Genomic DNA, 24,135 nt, shown 5'->3' with positions numbered 1-24,135 from the left:
TCTCGCATGATCAGCGACAACCAGTGGGGGAGCCGGTCAGAGGTAAGTATCACATGTAGCGATATCGCTAGCAATATCGCTGTAACGTCACAAAATCGGTGACTTTACAGCGATATTGCTAGCGATATCGCAGTGTGTAACGCGGGCTTAAGAATCAGCCTGATAAAATAATCAGAGATCTGAGCTGCCCTATAGTATAACACTAGGCTGAGTGCGATCTGATAAAACATTGCATACAACTCAGCCATGATATACAGCAGTGTAGGCGTATCCTCAAGACACAGATGGCTATGGACAGCATTGAGGACCATAAATACAGTGGGTGGCCAAGGAAACTTAGTACAGCAGATAAAGAGCTCATCATGTTTACGTCCCTTCAAAATCGAAGTATGTACAGCAGTGCCATTAGTTTAGACCTGGCAGCAACCAGTGGGGCAAAGCTATGCCTATCTACTGTTTGGAGAAATTGCTTTTAATGGATAGTCAAAAACAACACGATTAGCATGAAAACAAGGGCAAAGACACAACTTTGCACAAAAATACTAAAACTGAGTTGGACTGATAAATCAAAACATTCAATAAAGGGCTGAGAGTGTTTTCAGGATTTAGTTAAGCACATAGGAGGTTGAAAATTTGGGGCTGCATTTCAGCAGAGTTTGGGATTGAATGAAGATTAATGGTGCACTCATCACTGCGAAATATAGGCAGAATGTTAGTCAGTATGCATTACCATCAAGGAGGCTCATGATTTGCTTCACATTCATTCTTAAGCTGGATAATGACCCCAAACACACAGCCAATGCCATTAAGAGCTCACAAATTGGATATAAACAAAGTTGTCTGTAGCAACTTTGCCGCCGAATACAACATTTTTCCACACCTGCCTAAAAATGTTGGACTGTACTATGTGTACAGTATGTATAAATACATATTTAGAGTTGGTATGGAAATTATTCAGACCCCTTTAAATTTTGCACTTTGTTTCATTGAAGTAATTTGGTAAATTCTAAAAAGTTGATTTTTTTTCTCATTAATGTACACTCTGAACCCCATCTTGACTGAAAAAAACAGAAATGTCGAAATTTTTGAAAGTGTATTAAAAGAGAAAAACTGAAATATCAAATAGTCATAAGTATTCAGACCCTTTGCACAGACTAATAATTAAGTCCCATACTGTCTATTTCCTTGTGATCCTCCTTGAGATCATTCTACTCCTTCATTGGATTCCAGCTGTGTTTATTTAAACTGATAGGACTTGATTTGTAAGGCACAAGGCACACATCTGTCTATATAAGACCTCACAGCTCACAGTGCATGTCAGACCAAATGAGAATCATGGGGTCACGGGAACTGGCCAAGGAGCTCAGAGACAGAATTGTGGCAAGGCATAGATCTGGCGAAGGTTACCAAAGAATTTTGCAGTACTCATGGTTCCTAATAGCACAGTGGCATCCATAATCCTTAAATGGGAGAAGTTTGGGACCACCAGAAATCTTCTTAGACCTGGTCGTCCAGCCAAACTGAGCTGGGAGAAGAGCCTTTGTGAGAAAGGTAAAGAAGAACCCCAAGATCACTGTGGCTGAGCACAACAGATGCAGTAGGGAGATGGAAGAAAGTTCCACAAAGTCAACTATCACTGCAGCCCTCCAATAGTCGGGCTTTTATGGCAGAGTGGCGTGACAAAAGCCTCTCCTCAGTGGCAGACATATGAAAGCCAGCATAGAGTTTGATAAAAACACATGAAGGACTCCCAGACTATGAGAAATAAGATTCTCTGGTCAAATGAGACAATCATAGAACTTTTTGGTGATAATTCTAAGTGGTATGTGTGGAGAAAACCAGGCACTGCTCATCACCTGTCCAATACAATCCCAACAGTGAAACAAGTTGGTGGCAGCATCATGCTATGGGGGTGTTTTTCAGCTGCAGGGATAGGATGACTGGTTGAAATTGAAGGAAACATGAATGCAGACAAGTATAGAGATATCCTTGATGAAAACCTCTTCCAGAGTGCTCTGGACCTTAGACTTGGCCAAAGGTTCACCTTCTAACAAGAAAATGACCCTAAGAACACAGCTAAAATAACAGCAGTGGCTTCAAAACAACTCTGAGACTAGAGTTGAGCGACTTTTGGTTTTTTAGGGTCGCGTTTCGTTTCGTGAAACCCGACTTTTCCAAAAGTCGGGTCGAGCAAGATCGTCCGATTATAGGGAAAAGTCGGGGTCGTCCCGAAACACGAAACCCAATGTAAGTCAATGGGGAATAAAAGTCGGCAGTGAGAGGAGGACAGGAAACACACCAACAGTGCCCATTTGAATGCCAAAAGCATCAATTCTTCTTACTTAAGCTTGTCAACCTTAATTAACTTCATAATACAAGTTACGCACTGAAAAATGGGGGTTATTTGGCTACAGACTGTGGGGGGGAGGGCTGGCTCCAGGTTTTCATGTGCCCTGGGCGAAAGAGCGCCCCTTTAACACATACCACAACTCATCATGCTCCGATACGGCAGAGAAATAGCGGTATAGTACAATGAAAAATACCTCACTTTTTACATCTCATGACGAGGCCCATCTATTTCTCCATACAGAATCATTGGTCCCATATAATGTTTGAAACAGTATATGATGAGCTCCACATAATGCTACAGTATATGTTGGTCCCCATGGATGAAGATCTACTGTCTTATGGGCCCAAATAATGCTCCAAACATAATGGGCCCCATTTCTAATGCTCTACTGTATAATGGGCCCTGTAAATGCTGCTCCAGTGTCTGATGTCCACCTTTGGAATGTTCCAGTGTATGGTGGGCCCCATCTATCATTCTCAGATGGTGTTAGGCCCAGTATGGATTGCACGTGATTGCACAAAGGTTAGAAAGGGTACCGTATCCCCAGATAACATGTATGGATAGCGTACACATTCAAAATATATGTCTCAGGAGGCAGGCTCAGACGGTGTTAGGCCCAGTATGGATTGCACGTGATTGCACAAAGGTTAGAAAGGGTACCGTTTCCCCGGATAACATGTATGGATAGCGTACACATTCAAAATATATGTCTCAGGAGGCAGGCTCAGACGGTGTTAGGCCCAGTATGGTTTGCACGTGATTGCACAAAGGTTAGAAAGGGTACCGTATCCCCGGATAACATGTATGGATAGCGTACACATTCAAAATATATGTCTCAGGAGGCAGGCTCAGACGGTGTTAGGCCCAGTATGGATTGCACGTGATTGCACAAAGGTTAGAAAGGGTACCGTATCCCCAGATAACATGTATGGATAGCGTACACATTCAAAATATATGTCTCAGGAGGCAGGCTCAGACGGTGTTAGGCCCAGTATGGATTGCACGTGATTGCACAAAGGTTAGAAAGGGTACCGTATCCCCGGATAACATGTATGGATAGCGTACACATTCAAAATATATGTCTATACATCAGGAGGCAGGCTCAGACGGTGTCAGGCACAGTATGGATTTGACGGCCCAGATTACACAGCGGAGGAGCAGGGAGAGGTAAAGATTGCAAATGCTGGAGCCCTGCCCAAGCAAGGGGGGCCCACTTGTGGGTGTCGGTACTGGCACTGGGCCCCTCATAGTACAGCGGTGTGTCTGACGGCGGGTGTGCACCACCACCGTCAGAGACACTTGATTGCGCTATGAGGGACCCTGTGCAATTGCCCGCGCCCAAGAGTCGGCCTACCCACCTGTCCAGGGCAACGGCACTCGCACGGTGTCGTGCGATAGGTGGTGACCCCGGCCATGGGGGGGAGGCAGCACAGTTAGGGAGTTTTAGAAGGTGGCATATGTTGATGTTGGACATTCAGCTGATGTAAAAGGCGAAATAGGTGAAGTGCCAGGAAGAGGTGGACCAAAGCAAGCCATTTTTCTGTCACCCTATGTGTCATCAGGGGAAGGTGGGACAAAATCCTTGGAAACCCATGCGTGGTTCATTTTAATGAAAGTTAGATCATCCACATTTTGGGTTGACAGACGGGTCCTTTTTTCTGTCAGGATTGATCCAGCTGCACTGAAGACTCTTTCCGATAGCACACTTGCAGCTGGGCAAGCGAGCTCCTGTAAGGCATATTGGGCCAATTCAGGCCAGGTGTCCAGTTTAGCGGCCCAATAGTCAAAGGGGAATGACCTGTGTGGGAGAACATCGATATGGGAGGAAAAGTAGTTTGTAACCATAGTTGACAACTGCTGTCTCCTGTCACTTTCCATCGATGCAGTATTACCAGTTGTGTGAGCGGTATTTGAAAAATCAGTCCACAACATTGTCATGAAACCCCTGTCTCCAACGCCACTTCTGCTGTGTGCACCACGAACACCTCTGCCAAGCTGCCCCCGGCCCGTACGGCTCGTGTGAGAACCATCACCGCTGCTGTGTGCTGGGAATGCCTCAAGCAACCGATTTACCAGAGTTGCTTGTTTATTAGCCAATATTAGGTCAAGGTTCTCCTGTGGCATGATGTTTTGTAATTTGCCTTTATAGCGTGGATCCAGGATGCTGGCCAACCAGTAGTCGTCATCGTTCAGCATTTTGGCAATGCAGGGGTCCCTTTTTAGGATCCGCAAGGCATAATCTGACATGTGGGCCAATGTTTCCGGTGTCAATGATGCACTGCGAGTGCTGGGTGGAGGAGCACTTATGGCAAATCCACATCCCTCCAGTCACGCACAAACCCTGTACCAGACCTTGCCATGCCAACATTTTCACTTGCCCCATGAGATGCATCCTCCTCCCCTAAGTAATCATCCCCATCATCATCCTCCTCCTTCTCTTTTTCCTCCACCTCGTCCAGGAGAGGTCCCTGAGCAGACAATGGCTGAATGTCATCAAGGATTCCCTCCTCCTCTTCCTCCTCATCAACATTGGCTGCAGACGCCTGCTCCTTAAGGTGCGTCAAAGTTTGCATGAGCAGACGCATAAGTGGGATGCTCATGCTTAGGATGGCGTCGTCTGCGCTTACCAGCCGTGTGCATTCCTCAAAACACTGAAGGACTTTACAAAGGTCTTTCAGCTTCGACCACTGCACACCTGTCAACTCCATGTCTGCTTAAAAAAGGGCCTGGCCGTGTATCCTCCCACAAATGCATTATGGCCTGCCTCTGCTCGCACAGCCGCTCCACCATGTGCAGGGTGGAGTTCCACCTTGTTGCAATGTCGATAATGAGGCGGTGGTTGGGAAGGTGGAGCAATCGCTGCAGCTTCTGCATACGAACGGAGTGTACAGGCGACCGGCGGATGTGCGCGCACAGTCTTCGCACCTTCTGGAGCAGGGCTGTTAACTCCGGATAATTTTTGAGGAAGCACTGCACCACCAGGTTCAAGGTGTGAGCCAAGCAAGGTATGTGGCTGAGTTTTGAAAGGGCTATGGCTGCCACAAAATTACGGCCATTATCACTAACTACCTTGCCTGCCTCAAGATGTACACTGCCCAGCCATGACTCAGTTTGTCGCTTCAAGTACTCGGCCAGCACCTCGGCGGTGTGTCTGTCGCCCAAACACATCATCTGCAACACAGCCTGCTGATGCTTTCCACTAGCTGCTCGATAGGGGGACACATCGTGTGCAACAGTGGCAGCTGCAGATGGAGTGCTCGTACGACTGCGCTCTGTGGACTAGCTTTCGCTTCTGGAGGAGGAGGAGGAGGGTCAAACGCCTACAGCCAACTGTTTCCTATACCGTGGGCTAGGCAGCACTGTCCCACCACCGCTGTCCCCTGTGGACCCTGCATCTACCACATTAACCCAGTGCGCAGTGATGGACAAGTAACGGCCCTGGCCATGCCGACTGGACCATGCATCAGTTGTGAGGTGCACCTTTCCGCTCACTGACTGCTTGAGTGCATGGACAATGCGGTCTTTCACATGATGGTGGAGGGCTGGGATGGCTTTGCGAGAGAAGAAGTGGCGACTGGGTAGGTCATAGCGTGGTACTGCATAGGCCATGAGTTCGCGGAAAGCTGTGCTTTCCACCAACCGAAAGGGCATCATCTCAAACGAGATTAGTTTGGCAATGTGGGCGTTCAAACCCAGTGTACGCGGATGAGAGACTGAGTACTTTCTTGACCTACTCATAGTGTCTGGGAGGGTGAGCTGGACTTGAGAGCTGCATATGGTGGAAGTAGCGGTGGAGAGGGCGGACTGAGAGAGGGTTGATGATGGTGATGGAGTTGGTGTTCTTTCTGATGGCCTAGAATCAGTCTTTCGTTGATATAACAGTGGGATTCCCTGACTGCTGTGGTCTTGCAACGACACCTCAACATTTGCTGCTGTGCTAACCGGTGGGCTTACAGTGGGGGAAACAATGTAGCGTTGCTGACTACCTTCGTTGTGATCAGTTGCACATGTGGCACTTGAGGTTTGGTGTTGTGTCCACGCTTGCAAGTGCATGCTGGTTAAATGTCTAAGCATGCAACTGGTATTCAAATTTTTCAGATTTTTCCCTCGGCTAAAGGTCTTTGCGCACTTCTTACAGATAACCTTGGCCAGATCATGAGGATTTTGTTCAAAAAAGTGCCACACTGCACTCTTCCTACTTTGGCAGACATTTTGCGGCCTAGCACGCTGTGATCTTTTGACCCTCTGGACAAGCTGTCCAGCAACTCTTTTGATGTTTGGAACCTGTCTTTGGAGTGCTCCGGGCCTGCCAGATAACAGCTGTTGCGATGTCGATGTCTGCTGTGGATGCTCCTCATCTGAGCTATTGGAAGCAGCACCCTCTTCCCCCAATGGATGCCAATCTGGGTCAACAACTGGGTCATCCATCACCTCCTCTTCTATGTCATGTGCACCTTCCTCTGTGTCACCGTATATGGTGGTATAGTGTGCGGAAAGGGGCACCTGAGTCTCATCAGGGTCAGAATCTGGCTCTGTACACTGCGAGGACAATGTAGTGCTCTGAGTGAATGTACCAGCAGAATCATCCATCAGCGGCTGTGCATCAGTGCACTCCATGTCAGATTCATCTTGGCCTGGGTAATTCACCATTTCACTTGATAATCCAGGCATGGTATGTGAAAACAGCTCCATGGAGTAATCAGTAGTATGGCCTGCGTCATCCTTCAATCTTGGTTGGGGTGAAGGACACAAGGAAAGGTGTGGTTCATGAACATGAGCCTCCAATGACGACTCAGTGCTTTTACTTTTTACAACTGAAGAAGAGGAGGCGATAGAGCTGGAGGCTGAGTCAGCAATGTAAGGCAAAACTTTTTCCTGATGATCTGGCTTTAAAAGCGGTTTGCCAACTCCTAGAAAACTAAGCGTTCGAGGCCTTATGTAGCCAGACGATGACGCAGGGTCAGCACCTCCTGCATTCGGTCCTATTTTACTCTTGCCACCACCATCAGATCCACCACCAACACCATCATTACCAGCTGCCAACCCCCGCCCAATTCCACGGCCTCTTCCACCAGCCTTCCTCATTTTTGGTAGAAATGTAGACAAAATCCAACAAACTATATAGTAATGTAAAACAAGGTACAAGGTGTCTATAGGACAGGGGAGATTTTGAATTTCTGCAGACACTTGTGGACACTGGACACTTTTGGATTGTGTGAGGCCCACTGATATCTGAGCGCTATGTGACAGGCTCGATGGCACAGCTGTGACCAAAAGTGACTAGAGGATAAGGGAGATTTTGAATCTCTGCACACACTTTTGGACACTGGATGGACACTTTTGGATTGTGTGAGGCCCACTGATATCTGAGCGCTATGTGACAGGCTCGATGGCACAGCTGTGACCAAAGTGACTAGAGGATAAGGGAGATTTTGAATCTCTGCACACACTTTTGGACACTGGACACTTTTGGATTGTGTGAGGCCCAATGAATATCTGAGCGCTATGTGACAGGCTCGATGGCACAGCTGTGACAAAAGTGACTAGAGGATAAGGGAGATTTTGAATCTCTGCACACACTTTTGGACACTGGATGGACACTTTTGGATTGTGTGAGGCCCACTGATATCTGAGCGCTATGTGACAGGCTCGATGGCACAGCTGTGACCAAAGTGACTAGAGGATAAGGGAGATTTTGAATCTCTGCACACACTTTTGGACACTGGATGGACACTTTTGGATTGTGTGAGGCCCACTGATATCTGAGCGCTATGTGACAGGCTCGATGGCACAGCTGTGACCAAAGTGACTAGAGGATAAGGGAGATTTTGAATCTCTGCACACACTTTTGGACACTGGACACTTTTGGATTGTGTGAGGCCCACTGATATCTGAGCGCTATGTGACAGGCTTGATGGCACAGCTGTGACCAAAGTGACTAGAGGATAAGGGAGATTTTGAATCTCTGCACACACTTTTGGACACTGGACACTTTTGGATTGTGTGAGGCCCAATGAATATCTGAGCGCTATGTGACAGGCTCGATGGCACAGCTGTGACCAAAGTGACTAGAGGATAAGGGAGATTTTGAATCTCTGCACACACTTTTGGACACTGGATGGACACTTTTGGATTGTGTGAGGCCCACTGATATCTGAGCGCTATGTGACAGGCTCGATGGCACAGCTGTGACCAAAGTGACTAGAGGATAAGGGAGATTTTGAATCTCTGCACACACTTTTGGACACTGGATGGACACTTTTGGATTGTGTGAGGCCCACTGATATCTGAGCGCTATGTGACAGGCTCGATGGCACAGCTGTGACCAAAGTGACTAGAGGATAAGGGAGATTTTGAATCTCTGCACACACTTTTGGACACTGGACACTTTTGGATTGTGTGAGGCCCACTGATATCTGAGCGCTATGTGACAGGCTCGATGGCACAGCTGTAACCAAAGTGACTAGAGGATAAGGGAGATTTTGAATCTCTGCACACACTTGTGGACACTGGACACTTTTGGATTGTGTGAGGCCCAATGAATATCTGAGCGCTATGTGACAGGCTCGATGGCACAGCTGCTGTGACCAAAGTGACTAGAGGATAAGGGAGATTTTGAATCTCTGCACACACTTGTGGACACTGGACACTTTTGGATTGTGTGAGGCCCACTGATATCTGAGCGCTATGTGACAGGCTCGATGGCACAGCTGTGACCAAAGTGACTAGAGGATAAGGGAGATTTTGAATCTCTGCACACACTTTTGGACACTGGACACTTTTGGATTGTGTGAGGCCCAATGAATATCTGAGCGCTATGTGACAGGCTCGATGGCACAGCTGTGACAAAAGTGACTAGAGGATAAGGGAGATTGGATTGCTTTTAAAAAAGCAGTTTGCGGAGCAGTGGGTAAACAGCAATGCAGGAATGTCAGGAAGCCTTAGAAGGCAGCCCAACAACCAACACCACTGATACACCACTATATAGCCTCCCCTTGCACTGCACACACAGTGACTGGTGTGTTGTGCAGGCCAAATTGCTAGCAGCAGAAGCAGTTTTTTTGTCTTCTCAGCAGGACAAAAAAAAAAATTGGGATTGCTTTTAAAAAAGCAGTTTGCGGAGCAGTGGGTAAACAGCAATGCAGGAATGTCAGGAAGCCTTAGAAGGCAGCCCAACAACCAACACCACTGATACACCACTATATAGCCTCCCCTTGCACTACACACACAGTGACTGGTGTGTTGTGCAGGCCAAATCGCTAGCAGCAGAAGCAGTTTTTTTGTCTTCTTCCCTGCCTAACGCTCTCCCTACAGAATCAGTAGCAACTTCTCCCTATACTAAGATCGGCAGAAGTAAGATGGCGGTCGGCGTGCACGCCCTTTTATACCCCCTGTGACGCCCACCAAAGCAAGCCAATCACTTGCATGCCCTTCTGAAAGATGGTGGTGACCCGTGCCTATGTCATCACGTTGCCCACAGTGTCCGTGGATCCTGATTGGCTGAAAAAGAACGCAAAACAAACTTTTGAAACGCGACTTTGGCGCGTAAGTCGCCGACCTCGTGGCCGACCTCATCCTAGGGTCGGGTTTCGTTTCATGAAACCCGACTTTGCCAAAAGTCGGCGACTTTTGAATTTTTTCGACTCGTTTCGCTCAACTCTATCTGTGACCATTCTTGACTGGTCCAGCCAGATTCCTGACCTAAACCCAATTGAGCATCTCTGGAGAGACCTGAAAATGGCTGTCCACCAACGTTCACCATCCAACTTGATGGAACTGGAGACGATCTGCAAGGAATAATGGCAGATGATCCCTAAATCTAGGTGTGAAAAACGTATTGCATCATTCTCAAGACGACTCATGGCTGTACTAGCTCAAAATGGGGCTTCTACTTAAGACTGAGCAAAAGGTCTGAATACTTATGACCATGTGATATTTCAGTTTTTCTTTTTTAATAAATTTGCAAAAAATTCTACATTTCTGTTTTTTCAGTCAAGTTTGGGTGCAGAGCAAACATTAATGAGAAAAAAAAATGAACTTTTTGAATTTGCCAAATGGCTGCAATGAAACAAAGAGTGATAAATTTGAAGGGGTCTGAATTCTTTCCGTACCCACTGTATATATGTACACAAAGAAGCAACCAAAAGTTTAGCATTTTTTATAAAAAAAAAGTGTGATTATTTCTGTCTGGTTGTTGTGATACCATTTCCTGGTGATTTTAGTATACCGGAAGCAAATGGTTGTCAGCTATAAGGATGAAAATTGTGTTTGGCTTTGTTTTATCCATTTATGTTTTAGTTTTCAAAATTTGCTGGGCCTAATGATTTGCATTTTTGTCATGGGTAGTCAAGCTTTTGGGTAGTCATGGGTAGTATTAATTTTTTTGTGGGTTTTTAGGTTAAAGCATGGCAAAAACAAATCCAAATTTATTACCAGATGTCAGGAAGCTTATTATTCTGAGAGTAGAGTGGGGCAAAAGCTAAAGAGAGATACCTATTGAATTCATAAATTCAACTCTTCTCAGAGTTAAGTGTCACGTCTAATAAATAAAAAGAAGTTTCTGGAACAGCTGACAAACCTAGCAGTGGATGAACACAGAAAACTTCCTCCAAAGTTGATCACATTACAAAGAAGCAATCAGTATCTGATGTCCATAAAATTGCTGTACAGATTTTGCACAAAATAAACAAAGAACATGGGGTCAAAGTGAGTCGCCAAACTGTGGTATGATGGCTAAGAGCTGTAGGATTGAATGCATGAGTTCCAGTCAGGAAGCTTTTATTCTCGACAAAGAACTGGATGGTCTGACTCGAGTTTGCAAAAAAAAAACAGCCAATGGAAAGAGTCAGACTGATCTTAGGTGTTGTGGTCAGATGAATCCAAGTTCAATCTGTTTGGTAGTGATTGCAAGCACTGCATATATCGCCAAATTGAAAAATGTAATGTTTATGTAAGGTAACAAACACCTACAATGAAACATGGTGACAATGTCATGGTTTTGGGATACTTTAGTGCATCTGTCATTGGCCCTCTGCATGGAATCAATGGAAATATGAATTCTACCATGTACAAGGATATACTGGAGAATGTAATGTCCACACATGGTAAAACCAAAGTAGGCAGGGGCTAGAAATTCCAGGAAGACAACGTTCCTAAGCACACATCCAATTTAGTAAAAAAATAGCTAGCCAAGAAAAATGTTTGCCTGTTGCAATGGCCAGGCCAATCATTTGATTTAAACTCTATAGATCACCTGTCATAACTCTGTTGTTGGGTGACTTGGGACCAGAGGCTACTTCCCTGCCCCTAATGCTAGGGGGCACCCAAGCTTGCCATATTCCCCAGGATACTTCTGAAGGTGAAGATGCCAGGGTCATGTACTTTGCCTTATCTTCTGAATCTGCCCTCTGTGTGTACCCTTCCCCACCTAGGGAAAATGTGAGTAGCAGTGCACGGTAGTGCAGGAATCAGACAAACAAGGTAACATGAACAGGGGAAACAGATAATACTAGGCTTAAAAATATACACTCACATATAATAGAGGTATGCACTGGAAAGTGGAGGATGGGGTAAAACCAAAGTAGAAGAAAGGGGATTATCACACTCACAAAACCAAGCAACAGTCACAGAAAAATCCATTTAATGCCTCCTCCAAAAACCAACAACTACTATCCTCCCAGTCATGCAGCATAAGCTGGCTCTGGTGATGTGTGTTAGTAAGGACCCAGATTATATAGGGAATGGGAGTGGCTAACAGTGTACAGCTTACAGCTTAACTCTCAGACTCCCAGAACTGTCAGCAGAGCAAATTAACTCCTGCACTGCCAAAATAAATTTACACCATTTAATAAGAAGGTGAGGGGCTTATACAATATTCAGCGCAGGAGTAAGAGTAATCAGATGCTGGGGTCTTCTTGCTCCTCTCTAGGTGTTAAACCCTTGACAGCACCTTTGGGATGACTTAGAGCAATGAATCGGGGTCCATACCCATAGCAATAAATATGAATGGAATGGAGCAAGATCTCTTAAGATGTCTTGAATACCCTAGTGGCTTCATTTCCCCTTTGGTGTGGCTGTGAGCACAACCCCCATCTGTGGACATCAGGCACTCAGGCCATCCTCATGGAGTAAGTTTCTAACCATTTGTGCAGACACATGCACATTTGCGGCCTGCTGGAGGTCATTTTGCAGGGCTCTGGCAGTGCTCCTCCTGTTCCTCCTTGCGCAAAGGCTGAGGTAGTGGTCCTGCTGCTGGGTTGTTGCCCTCCTACGGCCCCCTCCACGTCTCCTGGTGTACTGGCCTGTCTCCTGGTAGCACCTCCAGCCTCTTGACACTATGCTGACAGACACAGCAAAACTTCTTGCCACAGCTCGCATTGATGTGCCATCCTGGATGAGCTGCACTACCTGAGCCACTTGTGTGGGTTATAGAGTCCGTCTCATGCTACCTTGACTGTGAAAGCACAACCAACCTTCAAAAGTGACCAAAACATCAGCCAGAAAGCATTGGTACTGAGATGTGGTCTGTGGTCCCCACCTGCAGAACCACTCCTTTATTGAGGGTGTCTTGATAATTGCCAATAATTTCCATCTGTTTTCTATTCCATTTGCACAACAGCATGTGAAAGTAATTGTCAAACAGTGTTGCTTCCTATGTGGACAGTTTGATTTCACAGAAGTTTGATTCACTTGGAGTTATATTCTGTTGTTTAAGTGTTCCCTTTATTTTTTGAGCAGTGTATATATATTCTGTCTATCGTGGAGTAATAGCTATCTTGGGCTTTGATTCTTTACACATTTCATAATTGCTGTTTTTGATGATATGCAATATTAATTTTATTTATTTTTTTATCTTCTAGACTGCACAAACAGTGCTCGTTGTTGTGGTGGTGTTTGGAATATCGTGGCTCCCCCATCATGTGATCCATCTCTGGGCAGAATTTGGAAGCTTTCCTCTCACTCAGGCCTCATTTGTCTTCAGAATAACTGCTCATTGCCTTGCTTACAGTAACTCTTCTGTGAATCCTATCATTTATGCTTTTTTGTCTGAAAATTTCCGAAAAGCTTACAAGCAAGTATTTAAATGTCAGATAGGCTGTGATACCATGCAAAGTGATGCTAAGGAAATAAAAAGCAAAATGGAGACCCCACCCTCTACAAACTGCACTCATGTCTGACAGAGAAGATGATGATGGTCCTGCTCAGATTCATTAATGCAAGCCGCAAGATTTCAAAGCACAAGGATACTTGGTTGAAAATGCCACTACATTGTCTAGATTTATCGCAGCTGGCATCTGCTTCAGCTAGCTTACATCCTATAAGCTACATCCTTTAAGCTGCCACTGCTCATAGTACAGGAGGTATAGAAAAAAGTGCAGTTCGATTTATCAAAAGAGATGAAAGATGGAGATCTTGATGCTTTTGAAGCTGTAAATTATATTTTTTATTATGTCGACATGTTAAAAAATAATGATTATGTTGCCAATTTAATGCTATCATCAATACAGTTTAGCTGGCTGCTGTGCTTTTAGCTGCTGTTACGCATTTGGTAAAGGCAAAAATTAGCATATTAACTGCATATTAGAAGAATGGTTGACACATTTTATGCATGCTTTTTTAGGGGAGCGTGAAATTGCTGTTTTGATTTTTAAAACCACTATTAGACCATAATTGGCTTTACTTATGAAAGAAGCATAATTTGGATGCAAGTGATTTTTTTTTACATGACATTAACCTTTTTTATCTTTTCTTTTTCAAACAAAATTATTTCACTTCCACTCAAGAAAGTATTACATTTAAAAATGGAAAAATGGAGTCATGAAAACTAACTTTAGTCTTGGATTCCTGTTTGATTTGTAAACTGGCCAACTGCTCAGTATATCTATGTTTTTACACATTACAATAGGTTTCTTAACTTTGAACCACAGCCACTAATTGTTAACAGGTAGCATTAGGGATGAGCTAATATGTTTGAGATCAATTAAATTCTAGAATTGAATATTACAGAAATCCACAAATTTCATCTAGATCATTCAATCTCTGGTGTAACTAAACTTAACAGTAAAATATGTAATATTCATTTATATTTTTATTACTATTAAAGGTTTTGTCTCTTATTCCACTTATCAGTAATAAATCAAAATAACAAGCACTATAGTAATTGTATAAGGATTCGATGCAGTACAGCTAGAATTGTTAGGTAATCTGCATATTTTTGGCTTTTTTGATTCTCTCTTCATCACGTTTGTATATGTTTTTCTTAAAACTTTTCATTGCTTTAGACATTGTCCAGTTTGATGTCAAAACTGTGGAGCTCTAGTTAATCGGACATTTCATTTTTTTTGCAGTCCTTCTCATCAAAACACTGTCTTACCCATAGAGGGATTTATTAAGCTACATGAGCCAGATTTCTTACACAATTTGCTAAAAAAAATCTTTCATCACTTTTACCATATTTAATTTGTGTTTTAGATGTCTTTTAGAACCTTGTCTAACAAGGAGTGCAGCTTTGCTGAAAGGAGTGAGATGTAGCAGAAAAGGAGGTGGCGCATGGCTTATAACACAATACAATTCACCAAATATTAGGCAAAACTTTTTTGGTACAAAATTATGGCATGAGATAAGCCAACTTAAAATGTGTTTACTTGCCCATTTACTTTTCCCATTTGTCTGTCAAATTTAGAATAGAAAAATGAAACAGATAAACCTAAATTTCACCCAGTGTGATAGAGTCCATCAAGTTTCCATTTGATCTTTATTTTAAGAATTAAAGAAAAGTATTCCATTAATGTATAGAATGCAAATTCTGATTATATTCTCCATTTGTCTTCTCTAAACATAACAGATAAATGGAAAAGATAAATGTACATGTGAACACAACTGCTGTACAAATGTCCAGGCAGGCCACACATTACATTGACATTCTAAAATTCTTATATGGAATAAGCAACTTGCAAGAGATCGGACAACTGTGGGGGAGGGAAGCTGGCTGTCAGACACAGGCATACTTCACAGACTAAATAGAAACATGGTTTATTACTATGTTTACCTTCTTGATTGTTGTATATACAGCAGTGAACCAGCATTTGTGTCTACATATTAGTAAGCATTGACAGTACTTCTTCCTCTGGACACAGTGAATATTTGATTGCTGGTTATAGGTAAGGAGCAAGAACTGTAGGATTGCAGGTGACCCAATCAGCTTTACTATATAGTCAGGAGGCTGAAATTCCCCTGTAACTGGAGCTAATATAACAACTCTAGTTACAGGGGAAATCATCAGCAAAAAAAAAGTATTATGTTCAAAAGCTTACAACCTCCGTAGAAAATAGACATATATGTCCTACTTTTTTTAACATATGTTTCCAATATCTGCAAAAAAAGACATATAAATGAATCCCCGTGTATCACGAAAAAAAGGCAAAAATTATTTGAATATTCAAATGAGAACAATTTTTAGAGAGTTTAAAATGCTTATATAAAAAAGAATGGTCAGGAAAAGGGGATCATGGCCTTTCATGAACTGGATAAACAGCATGAACCACAAAGATAAATGTGGTGCATTTTAAGACACTGCAATCTAAGTTTACACTGCCTTAAAGTTAGAAATAATTAAGAAATATGCCCCATTGTGCCTTCTTCCAATTTCCTTCAAACAGCAGTTTCCAAACCTCCTTTCCTGTATAATATTTACTACTTACTATTAATCAAACATTAAAAAGAACCAGCAGACAGGAAAAAGAAACTACAGGCTGCTGAAACATGAGAAATATGTCATATTCCATTGTTTTATGTACTCCCATATTATATTGATTTGTATATTTGTACATAGATATGTGTATATACTCCCTAATTTGTATAAATATATATAATTAAAATTGCAACTCAAAGAAGGAAAAGTTGTGGAATTATTTAAATCCCAGGTGGTGACCAAGTGGAAATATTATTTTCAAAACTTCTTGACTTATTTAGTATGGAGTATGATGAATTGTCTGAAGAATGTTCTGCCACACTGAATGTAATTTGGGACACATATCACCAAGATGCACAGCTCCTGTTCCCTTAGTAATTGCCAACCAAAGACTTCCCAGATGAGTGTGATAGGAGATAAGTCTAGAGACTTTTCAGGGCATAGTTGCACATAGAAGCCACGCATGATGCTCACAGTTGTAGATACAACATGTTTTCTGAAGACTGGAGGAGCTTGTTTACCAGACATTCTGCCACCCCACACCATAATCACTGGAGGATGACTGGCGGGACATGGTTCATGGTGTTGCCCACATGGTCTACAACTTTTAATTCCATGACTTTTTCTACTTTGTATTGCAATTTCAACATTGAAAAGTGTATAAACATCATATACATTGCATTTACAAAATGTTTATAGACACTTTAAAGGCAGCCTCAAGAGTTTTAAACATCCTAATTAAAATAATATTTGTATCTTTTAAAACTAATGCACATATTTGTACAAAATCAATGTTTGCAGTGCAACTTACCATATCTCTATGCATCCAGATTAGTCAGTACCAGTGCTGCTGTACCACACACATTGGCACGATTGATGTTTCCTACAATATCAGCATTTTCACCTCCATCCAAGATTCCCAGGGACATAGACTATGACGTAGACCCTTTATATTCTTTATATAACCGTTGTGTAATTTGTAACCTTTTTTAAATTTCTTCCTGCATGACATTGTTATACGTCCATCTCTTCCTGATATTAAAATTAGCATTTCAGTTTTAGACGTACTAATACAAAACAAACTTTAATATCACGGGGCAAAACATGAAAATTCTAATATGACATTGAAATAAGGACACCAGCCTCATCAAGGTATTGGAGATCTATTTTATAATGAATGCAATTTTTATTGTGCAATTTGGTGACGGATCCAAAAATGATCACATTTCCTTTCTATTGAACTTCTACCATCAGCACCAAATCATTATGTTCTTATGGTGCATATTGTATTTTGTTTAATGTCTTTCTGCTGCATGCACACACTTGACAACTTTACACTTTGAGCATAATTTAGCTGTACACTTTTGTGTCACATATATTGTCTTATTATTGCAAGAAATGAACACGTTCAGCAAAAGATGGCGAAGATAAATACAAGATTATGCCAAAATAGTGAAAGTAAAGTGTTGCTACTATTATTGCAAGTGAATGCTTGACAAAGGTCCAGTAACCTTTTGCTAACACATTGTACATTTGACCTGAAAAATGTTTGATTACCCGGGAGAGCAAAAAGTCTTATTTATAGTTTAATCTAGAAAACTACATCTGTTGCCGCCAGTTCTGTATCTTTTCAGTCGATTTGTTTGAAAAGGTCAAATTTTCATGACTTTACCAGAATGTGTTCAATCACCCTACTAAACATTGAAAATTTCTTTACTTGTGTTAAAATCCATTTTTATAATAACCAGACAGTGAGATCACATTTCTTGTGGGTTTTTTTTTTTAGATTGAATGATATTGTACTGACTAAAACTACAGGTAACTTTATTATTTAAAAATACATTACCATATATGATGTTAGTAAAACACATTTTTTATATCTTACCCAGTGAAAATCTATTATAAGTAAACCTATGCACAATTAAAGGATAGTTTTAAAAAGAAAAAGATGAAAGCGATCCTGGAGACAGACTACTAAGCTATACTAGAAACAAAACACTTTGATTTCACATGTGAGAAGATTCCGAATGTCGGATGTGATACCCTTATATTAAATACTAGCTGAAGAGCCTGGCGCTGCCCAGGCATAGTAACTAACTGTGGTTAGTTATAGCAAATTATAATTATCCTCCATCCCATAGTCCCGTGCCCATATACCCATCATACATATCCACGATCCCATAGGCCCGTGCCCATATACCCATCATACATCCTCCATCCCATAGTCCCATGCCCATATACCCATCATACATATTCGCCATCCCATAGTCCCATGCCCATATACCCATCATACATATTTGCCATCCCATAGTCGAGTGCCCATATACCCATCACACATCCTTCATCTCACAGTCCCATGCCCACATACCCATCATACATATCCTCCATCCCATAGTCCCGTGCCCATATACCCGTCATACATATCTTTCATCCCATAGTCCTGTGCCCATATACCTGTCATACATATCCTCCATCCCATAGTCCAGTGCCCATATACTCATCATACATCCTCCATCCCATAGTCCCATGCCCATTTACCCATTATGACATCATCATCACCATGGTAACCGTTATGACATAACTGTCACCATTGCAACCTATGATGAATCAGCATCGCCATGGCAGCAATTGTGACATCATAATGAGGGGCGGGGCTTGATACACACACACTTTTTCCCCATTATGTAGATAGGGGCAAAATTGTTTGGTGAATTGGAACGCACGGGGTTAAAATTTTGCATCACAACATAGCCTAGGACACTCTCGGGGTACAGCCGTGTGACTGTGCCAAATTTTGTGGATGTAGCTGTGACGGTGCGGATGCCAATACCGGACATACATACATACACACACATGAGCTTTATATATTAGATTTACCAATCTATTTACCTATAAATTTGTAAATCTATATATTTATACATACTTATATAGTATCAGCTATACTGAAATATACTGAAAAAAATGTATTAACTTAAAAATGGCACAACTGCAACACCAGTGCAACATTTGGACAAGAATGGCTCTGTTTTATGAAAGGACAACAGACATATTTTCTAATATTTGCCAACCATTTTGAATTGGCAATATATTTGCATGACTAATATGACCAGTCCATAAAAAAATCCCCTATTTCATTCAACAGACCATAGTTTACAACATGTGTGTACAGTAAGTGACATTCGTGAAAGAGACCCTATTAATATGGAAGGAAGACTATCAGGGCACCAATTTCAGAAGCTTTTTTAGTGTCTGAATGACCTACATAGCAATTTCACAACCTCGTGCACAAAACTTTTCAGGGTGGTGCCAGATCCAATACATATAGTAAGCTTTCAAGGCAAAGAAGGAATCTCAGCACTTACCCAGACTGCAGGTGAATGAGTCCATTTTTCTTTTCTTAACATCCTGGACAATATCATAAAGTGCGGTAGTGCCAATATTGCAAATGCAGGTGCAGGGATTTCAGAAAAAAAGTGAGGCATGGCGGACAATGACCGCTTCGTGCTTTACTAGCCTTTCTACAGGCCATAATGGACCCTATTAATAATTATGTCCCTGGTCACGTTGTATGCCTAGACAGTAAGAAAAACTGCAGATAAGGAACATCAATATGAAAGAAAAGGTTTCACACTTCATAACTTAAGTTTATATATAAATTAAAGAAATTGCAATGGTCCACAAATTCTAGTGAACTTAGAAAACATGACAGCTGATCATTGCTGCCCAATCCCCAGGCACTGGCTGTAAGAATTCAGGCATGTGTGTTTGACTCGGAAATGCTGTGGCAAAACTTACTTTAAAAGCCATCGGGGACCAAGCCTCACATGTGACTAGTAGGACTGGTGGGTTTCTTGTAGCTTCTCCATGCCCACTCCCATGGAGTTACAGATTTTTCCCAGAATTCATGTATAGGGACATAATGGTCACTCTAGGGAGCAAGGTGTTGATGAGCTGCCAGGAACCAGACTGTTCGACAAGTCTACTGTGTGGCTAGGCTCCCTGTTGCTTTCAGTATGGTTTCCTCTGAAAACCTGCAATGTTTCAGAGTCAAATATACCTGCCTGAGAATCTACAGCAAGTGTCTGATCATGTTGCCCTTGGATTGGGCAGCAGGTACAAACTGTTGGATTCCATTTTAGTGATTTATTCACATAGTAAATCACATATCCACACATAAGGACTAGTATAGAAAACACAAGTACACTGGTAAACTCAGTGGAGCCTTTTAGGGAAAATGTATATACATATTTGTAGTTGGTAAATTTGAAAAATACACATGTAAATGAAGTTCTTCATGTAGTGTTGATCCAAAGGAAAACAGAAACCTAAATAACCTGAGCGCTGATACATGCTGCCCGACCTTCAGGCATTGGCTGTAAGATTTCAGTATTTTTTTCCAATTAGTTTTTTATAATTAATAAGGAATGAGAGTGGTAAGGGAAAAGGAGTAAGTAGGTTGGGAATTGAAGGGTTTGTTTATTAGAAAAGAGGGTGAGAGGGGAAAGGGAATGGGGAAGTTTGGAAACAGCATAGAGAGAACTTAGTTTGTTACAACATATCAAATAGGGGGAAACTGCACTGAAATATAAACAAAAGAAGCAATGTAACAGTATAACTATAACAACAAAACAAATTATGACGTAGGATTTCTTGCCCACAATAATACTACATGTATAAGAAAAACACAAACAATATTGAGGTGGATTCAGAGATGAAACAGAAATCTAAGGGAAAGTTGAGGTCCAATAATCCCATTTTTTAAGGTATTTATGATGGAAATTGTTAGCTAAAGCGCATCTATGCTCTAAAGAACTATGCAAAGTCGTTTTCTCAATGACATCACACAACTTAGGCAGATTTAACAATTTCAGAGGAAAACATACTTTGAATGCCGTAGGGGACTGATCCGGATAACACTTTGCCTTATATCTGCAGAAAAATTATTTATCAATTCGAAGTATGGTTTTAGAATACATCCCTGAATCAACATCTCCGCTCCTTTAAGTCTAATTTACATCTCATACGATATTATACTTTTCAAGAATCCCTTTGAAGATGTCCAGTGAATCAACCATCATGCTATATGGCAGAGAAGTTTTATAGACATTGGTTATGACATTTGTTATAAAGGGATTGAATAATTATGAGGCTGCGGTAGTCATTAAAAGTGGAAAGTTGTGTTTAATTTGAAGAAACCACTTGTTCTATTAGTTGTGTTGAAGTTTTTAAATTGTTCTTGTTTTATTATTTTATTGCAAGCAGCAGAAAGTTTGTACATTGTGTTAATAAACCTATTTCCCAATTTGGATTTCTAAACATTTCTCTTAACTGTCAAAATGAGTTATTAAGGTATTTGCTAATTCAGTTGAGCCGAGTTAATAATTTGCTACCATTCATCACTGTGCCGTTATCTCCTATTAGAGGTTTTCCGTATGGCTGCAGGTAAAAATGTGCAGCAATTTTAAATCTGTGGTGCTCTAAATATTTTGCTAAGTGATAAAAATAAAAAGCTCTGCTGCATTGACACTAAATATGTAGGAATGGTCAATCATGATTCTTTTTTTGCGTGGTATATTAACATATTTCTGCTGTTTTCAGAATTTGTATTATAGTTTTACTGTAAAATATTGAGCCAAATACAGGATGAGCTACATTAATGCAATAATCATGAGCAAAATGACAAAAGCTTCTCTGCAATGAAACAATACATTATTTAATTCTGCAGGATTTTAATTGTTCATTGATAAGCATATGTCTCTTATTTGTTTTTGCATTGTACAGTGAATCTTAAAAATGAGGTCCCCCTAAAATACGGCAAAAAACTCCTTGTCTTAATTGTTGTTTGTTCATTACTGTACATTGTAAGCATGTATTTAAGGAAATGTACATTATGTAAAAATATTGTATACTTTGAAACTTCAGTGGCTTAGCTACCTAGATCAGTCGCTAGTCCTATCCAGCCAGTGATAAGATGTTTTCCTGCTTCAATAGATTACATTGTATTATTGTGTCTATCGCTTCCCAGCTTTAAATCTCTCCTTTCAGATTAAATATATTTGTTGTTGAAATGCTTTCTCTAAAAGCTTTGGAATATTCTGCAATTAAAGAGAAATTATGTTTCATATATTTCAAGAGATGCTTCATTATTCATAGCTGCGGTAAAGCGGTAATTATTCCAGATGACTAAACAATAGGCTTTTCGGAAAGAATAAAATGATCTGGTTTATTTCTAAATTCTTATATTGTTAGACACATAAGCGATTAACAAATGTGTGCATATAACAGATATGTGTATATAGCATATCTGAGATATATATGTACTTCTCACTAAATTAGAATATCATCAAAAAGTTAATTTATTTCAGTTCTTCAATACAAAAAGTGAAATTCATATATATAGTCATTACTAGAGTTGAGCGAAACGGGTCGAAAAATTTCAAAAGTCCCCGACTTTTGGCAAAGTTGAGTTTCATGAAACGAAACCCGACCCTAGGATGAGGTCGGCCACGAGGTCGGCGACTTACGTGCCAAAGTCGCATTTCAAAAGTTTGTTTTGCGCTCTTTTTCAGCCAATCAGGATCCACGGACACTGTGGGCAACGTCATGACATAGGCAGGGGTCACCCCCATCTTTCAGAAGGGCATCCAAGTGATTGGCTTGCTTTGGTGGGCGTCACAGGGGTTATAAAAGGGCGTGCACGCCGACCGCCATCTTACTTCTGCCGATCTTAGCATAGGGAGAGGTTGCTGATTCTGTAGGGAGAGCGTTAGGCAGGGAAGAAGAAAAAAAAACTGCTTCTGCTGCTAGCGATTTTTCCTGTACAACACACCAGTCACTGTGTGTGCAGTGCAAGGGGAGGCTATATTGTGGTGGATCAGCGGTGTTGGTTGTTAGGCTGCCTTCTAAGGCTTCCTGACAGCTGCATTGCTGTTTACCCACTGCTCTGCAAACTGCTTTTTTAAAAGCAATCCCAATTTTTTTTTCTGTCCTGCTGAGGTACTGAGCGTGCATTTTTTCACACCATACAGCGTCAGTGGGCCTCACACAATCCAAAAGTGTACAGTGTCCACTAGTGTCTGCAGAAATTCAAAATCTCCCTTATCCTGTAGTCACTTTTTTCACACCTGTGCCATCGAGCCTGTGACATATCGCTCTGATATTCAGGGGGCCTCACACAATCCAAAAGTGTCCAGTGTCCACTAGTGACTGCAGAAATTCAAAATCTCCCTTATCCTGTAGTCACTTTTTTCACACCTGTGCCATCGAGCCTGTGACATAGCGCTCTGATATTCAGTGGGCCTCACACAATCCAAAAGTGTCCAGTGTCCACTAGTGTCTGCAGAAATTCAAAATCTCCCTTAACCTGTAGTCACTTTTTTCACACCTGTGCCATCGAGCCTGTGACATAGCGCTCTGATATTCAGTGGGCCTCACACAATCCAAAAGTGTCCAGTGTCCACTAGTGACTGCAGAAATTCAAAACCTCCCTTATCCTGTAGTCACTTTTTTCACACCTGTGCCATCGAGCCTGTGACATAGCGCTCTGATATTCAGGCCTCACACAATCCAAAAGTGTCCAGTGACCACTAGTGTGTGCAGAAATTCAAAATCTCCCTTATCCTGTAGTCACTTTTTTCACACCTGTGCCATCGAGCCTGTGACATAGCGCTCTGATATTCAGTGGGCCTCACACAATCCAAAAGTGTCCAGTGTCCACTAGTGTGTGCAGAAATTCAAAATCTCCCTTATCCTGTAGTCACTTTTTTCACACCTGTGCCATCGAGCCTGTGACATAGCGCTCTGATATTCAGTGGGCCTCACACAATCCAAAAGTGTCCAGTGTCCACTAGTGTGTGCAGAAATTCAAAATCTCCCTTATCCTGTAGTCACTTTTTTCACACCTGTGCCATCGAGCCTGTGACATAGCGCTCTGATATTCAGTGGGCCTCACACAATCCAAAAGTGTCCAGTGTCCACTAGTGTCTGCAGAAATTCAAAATCTCCCTTATCCTGTAGTCACTTTTTTCACACCTGTGCCATCGAGCCTGTGACATAGCGCTCTGATATTCAGTGGGCCTCACACAATCCAAAAGTG

At 41.9% G+C, this 24,135-nt stretch overlaps 1 protein-coding gene across 1 annotated transcript in view; it reads left to right on the top strand.

The window, feature by feature from the left end:
• Positions 1–22,166, top strand: part of GALR1 (galanin receptor 1) — a 652,342-nt gene extending 630,176 nt beyond the window's left edge. Inside the window, exon 3 of the mRNA XM_073566437.1 lies at positions 13,210–22,166. Coding sequence (XP_073422538.1) covers positions 13,210–13,527 — 318 coding nt within the window. The 3' untranslated portion in view covers positions 13,528–22,166. The remainder of the gene's footprint in view (positions 1–13,209) is intronic.
• The last annotated feature ends 1,969 nt before the right edge of the window (positions 22,167–24,135 follow it).

The sequence above is a fragment of the Dendrobates tinctorius genome, unplaced genomic scaffold, assembly GCF_039654945.1.
Source record: "Dendrobates tinctorius isolate UK_male_01 unplaced genomic scaffold, ASM3965494v1 ptg000004l, whole genome shotgun sequence".
Classification (NCBI taxonomy): domain Eukaryota; kingdom Metazoa; phylum Chordata; class Amphibia; order Anura; family Dendrobatidae; genus Dendrobates; species Dendrobates tinctorius.
Note: the sequence above shows the minus strand (reverse complement) of the source record. Positions and strands in the feature narration are given on the sequence as shown.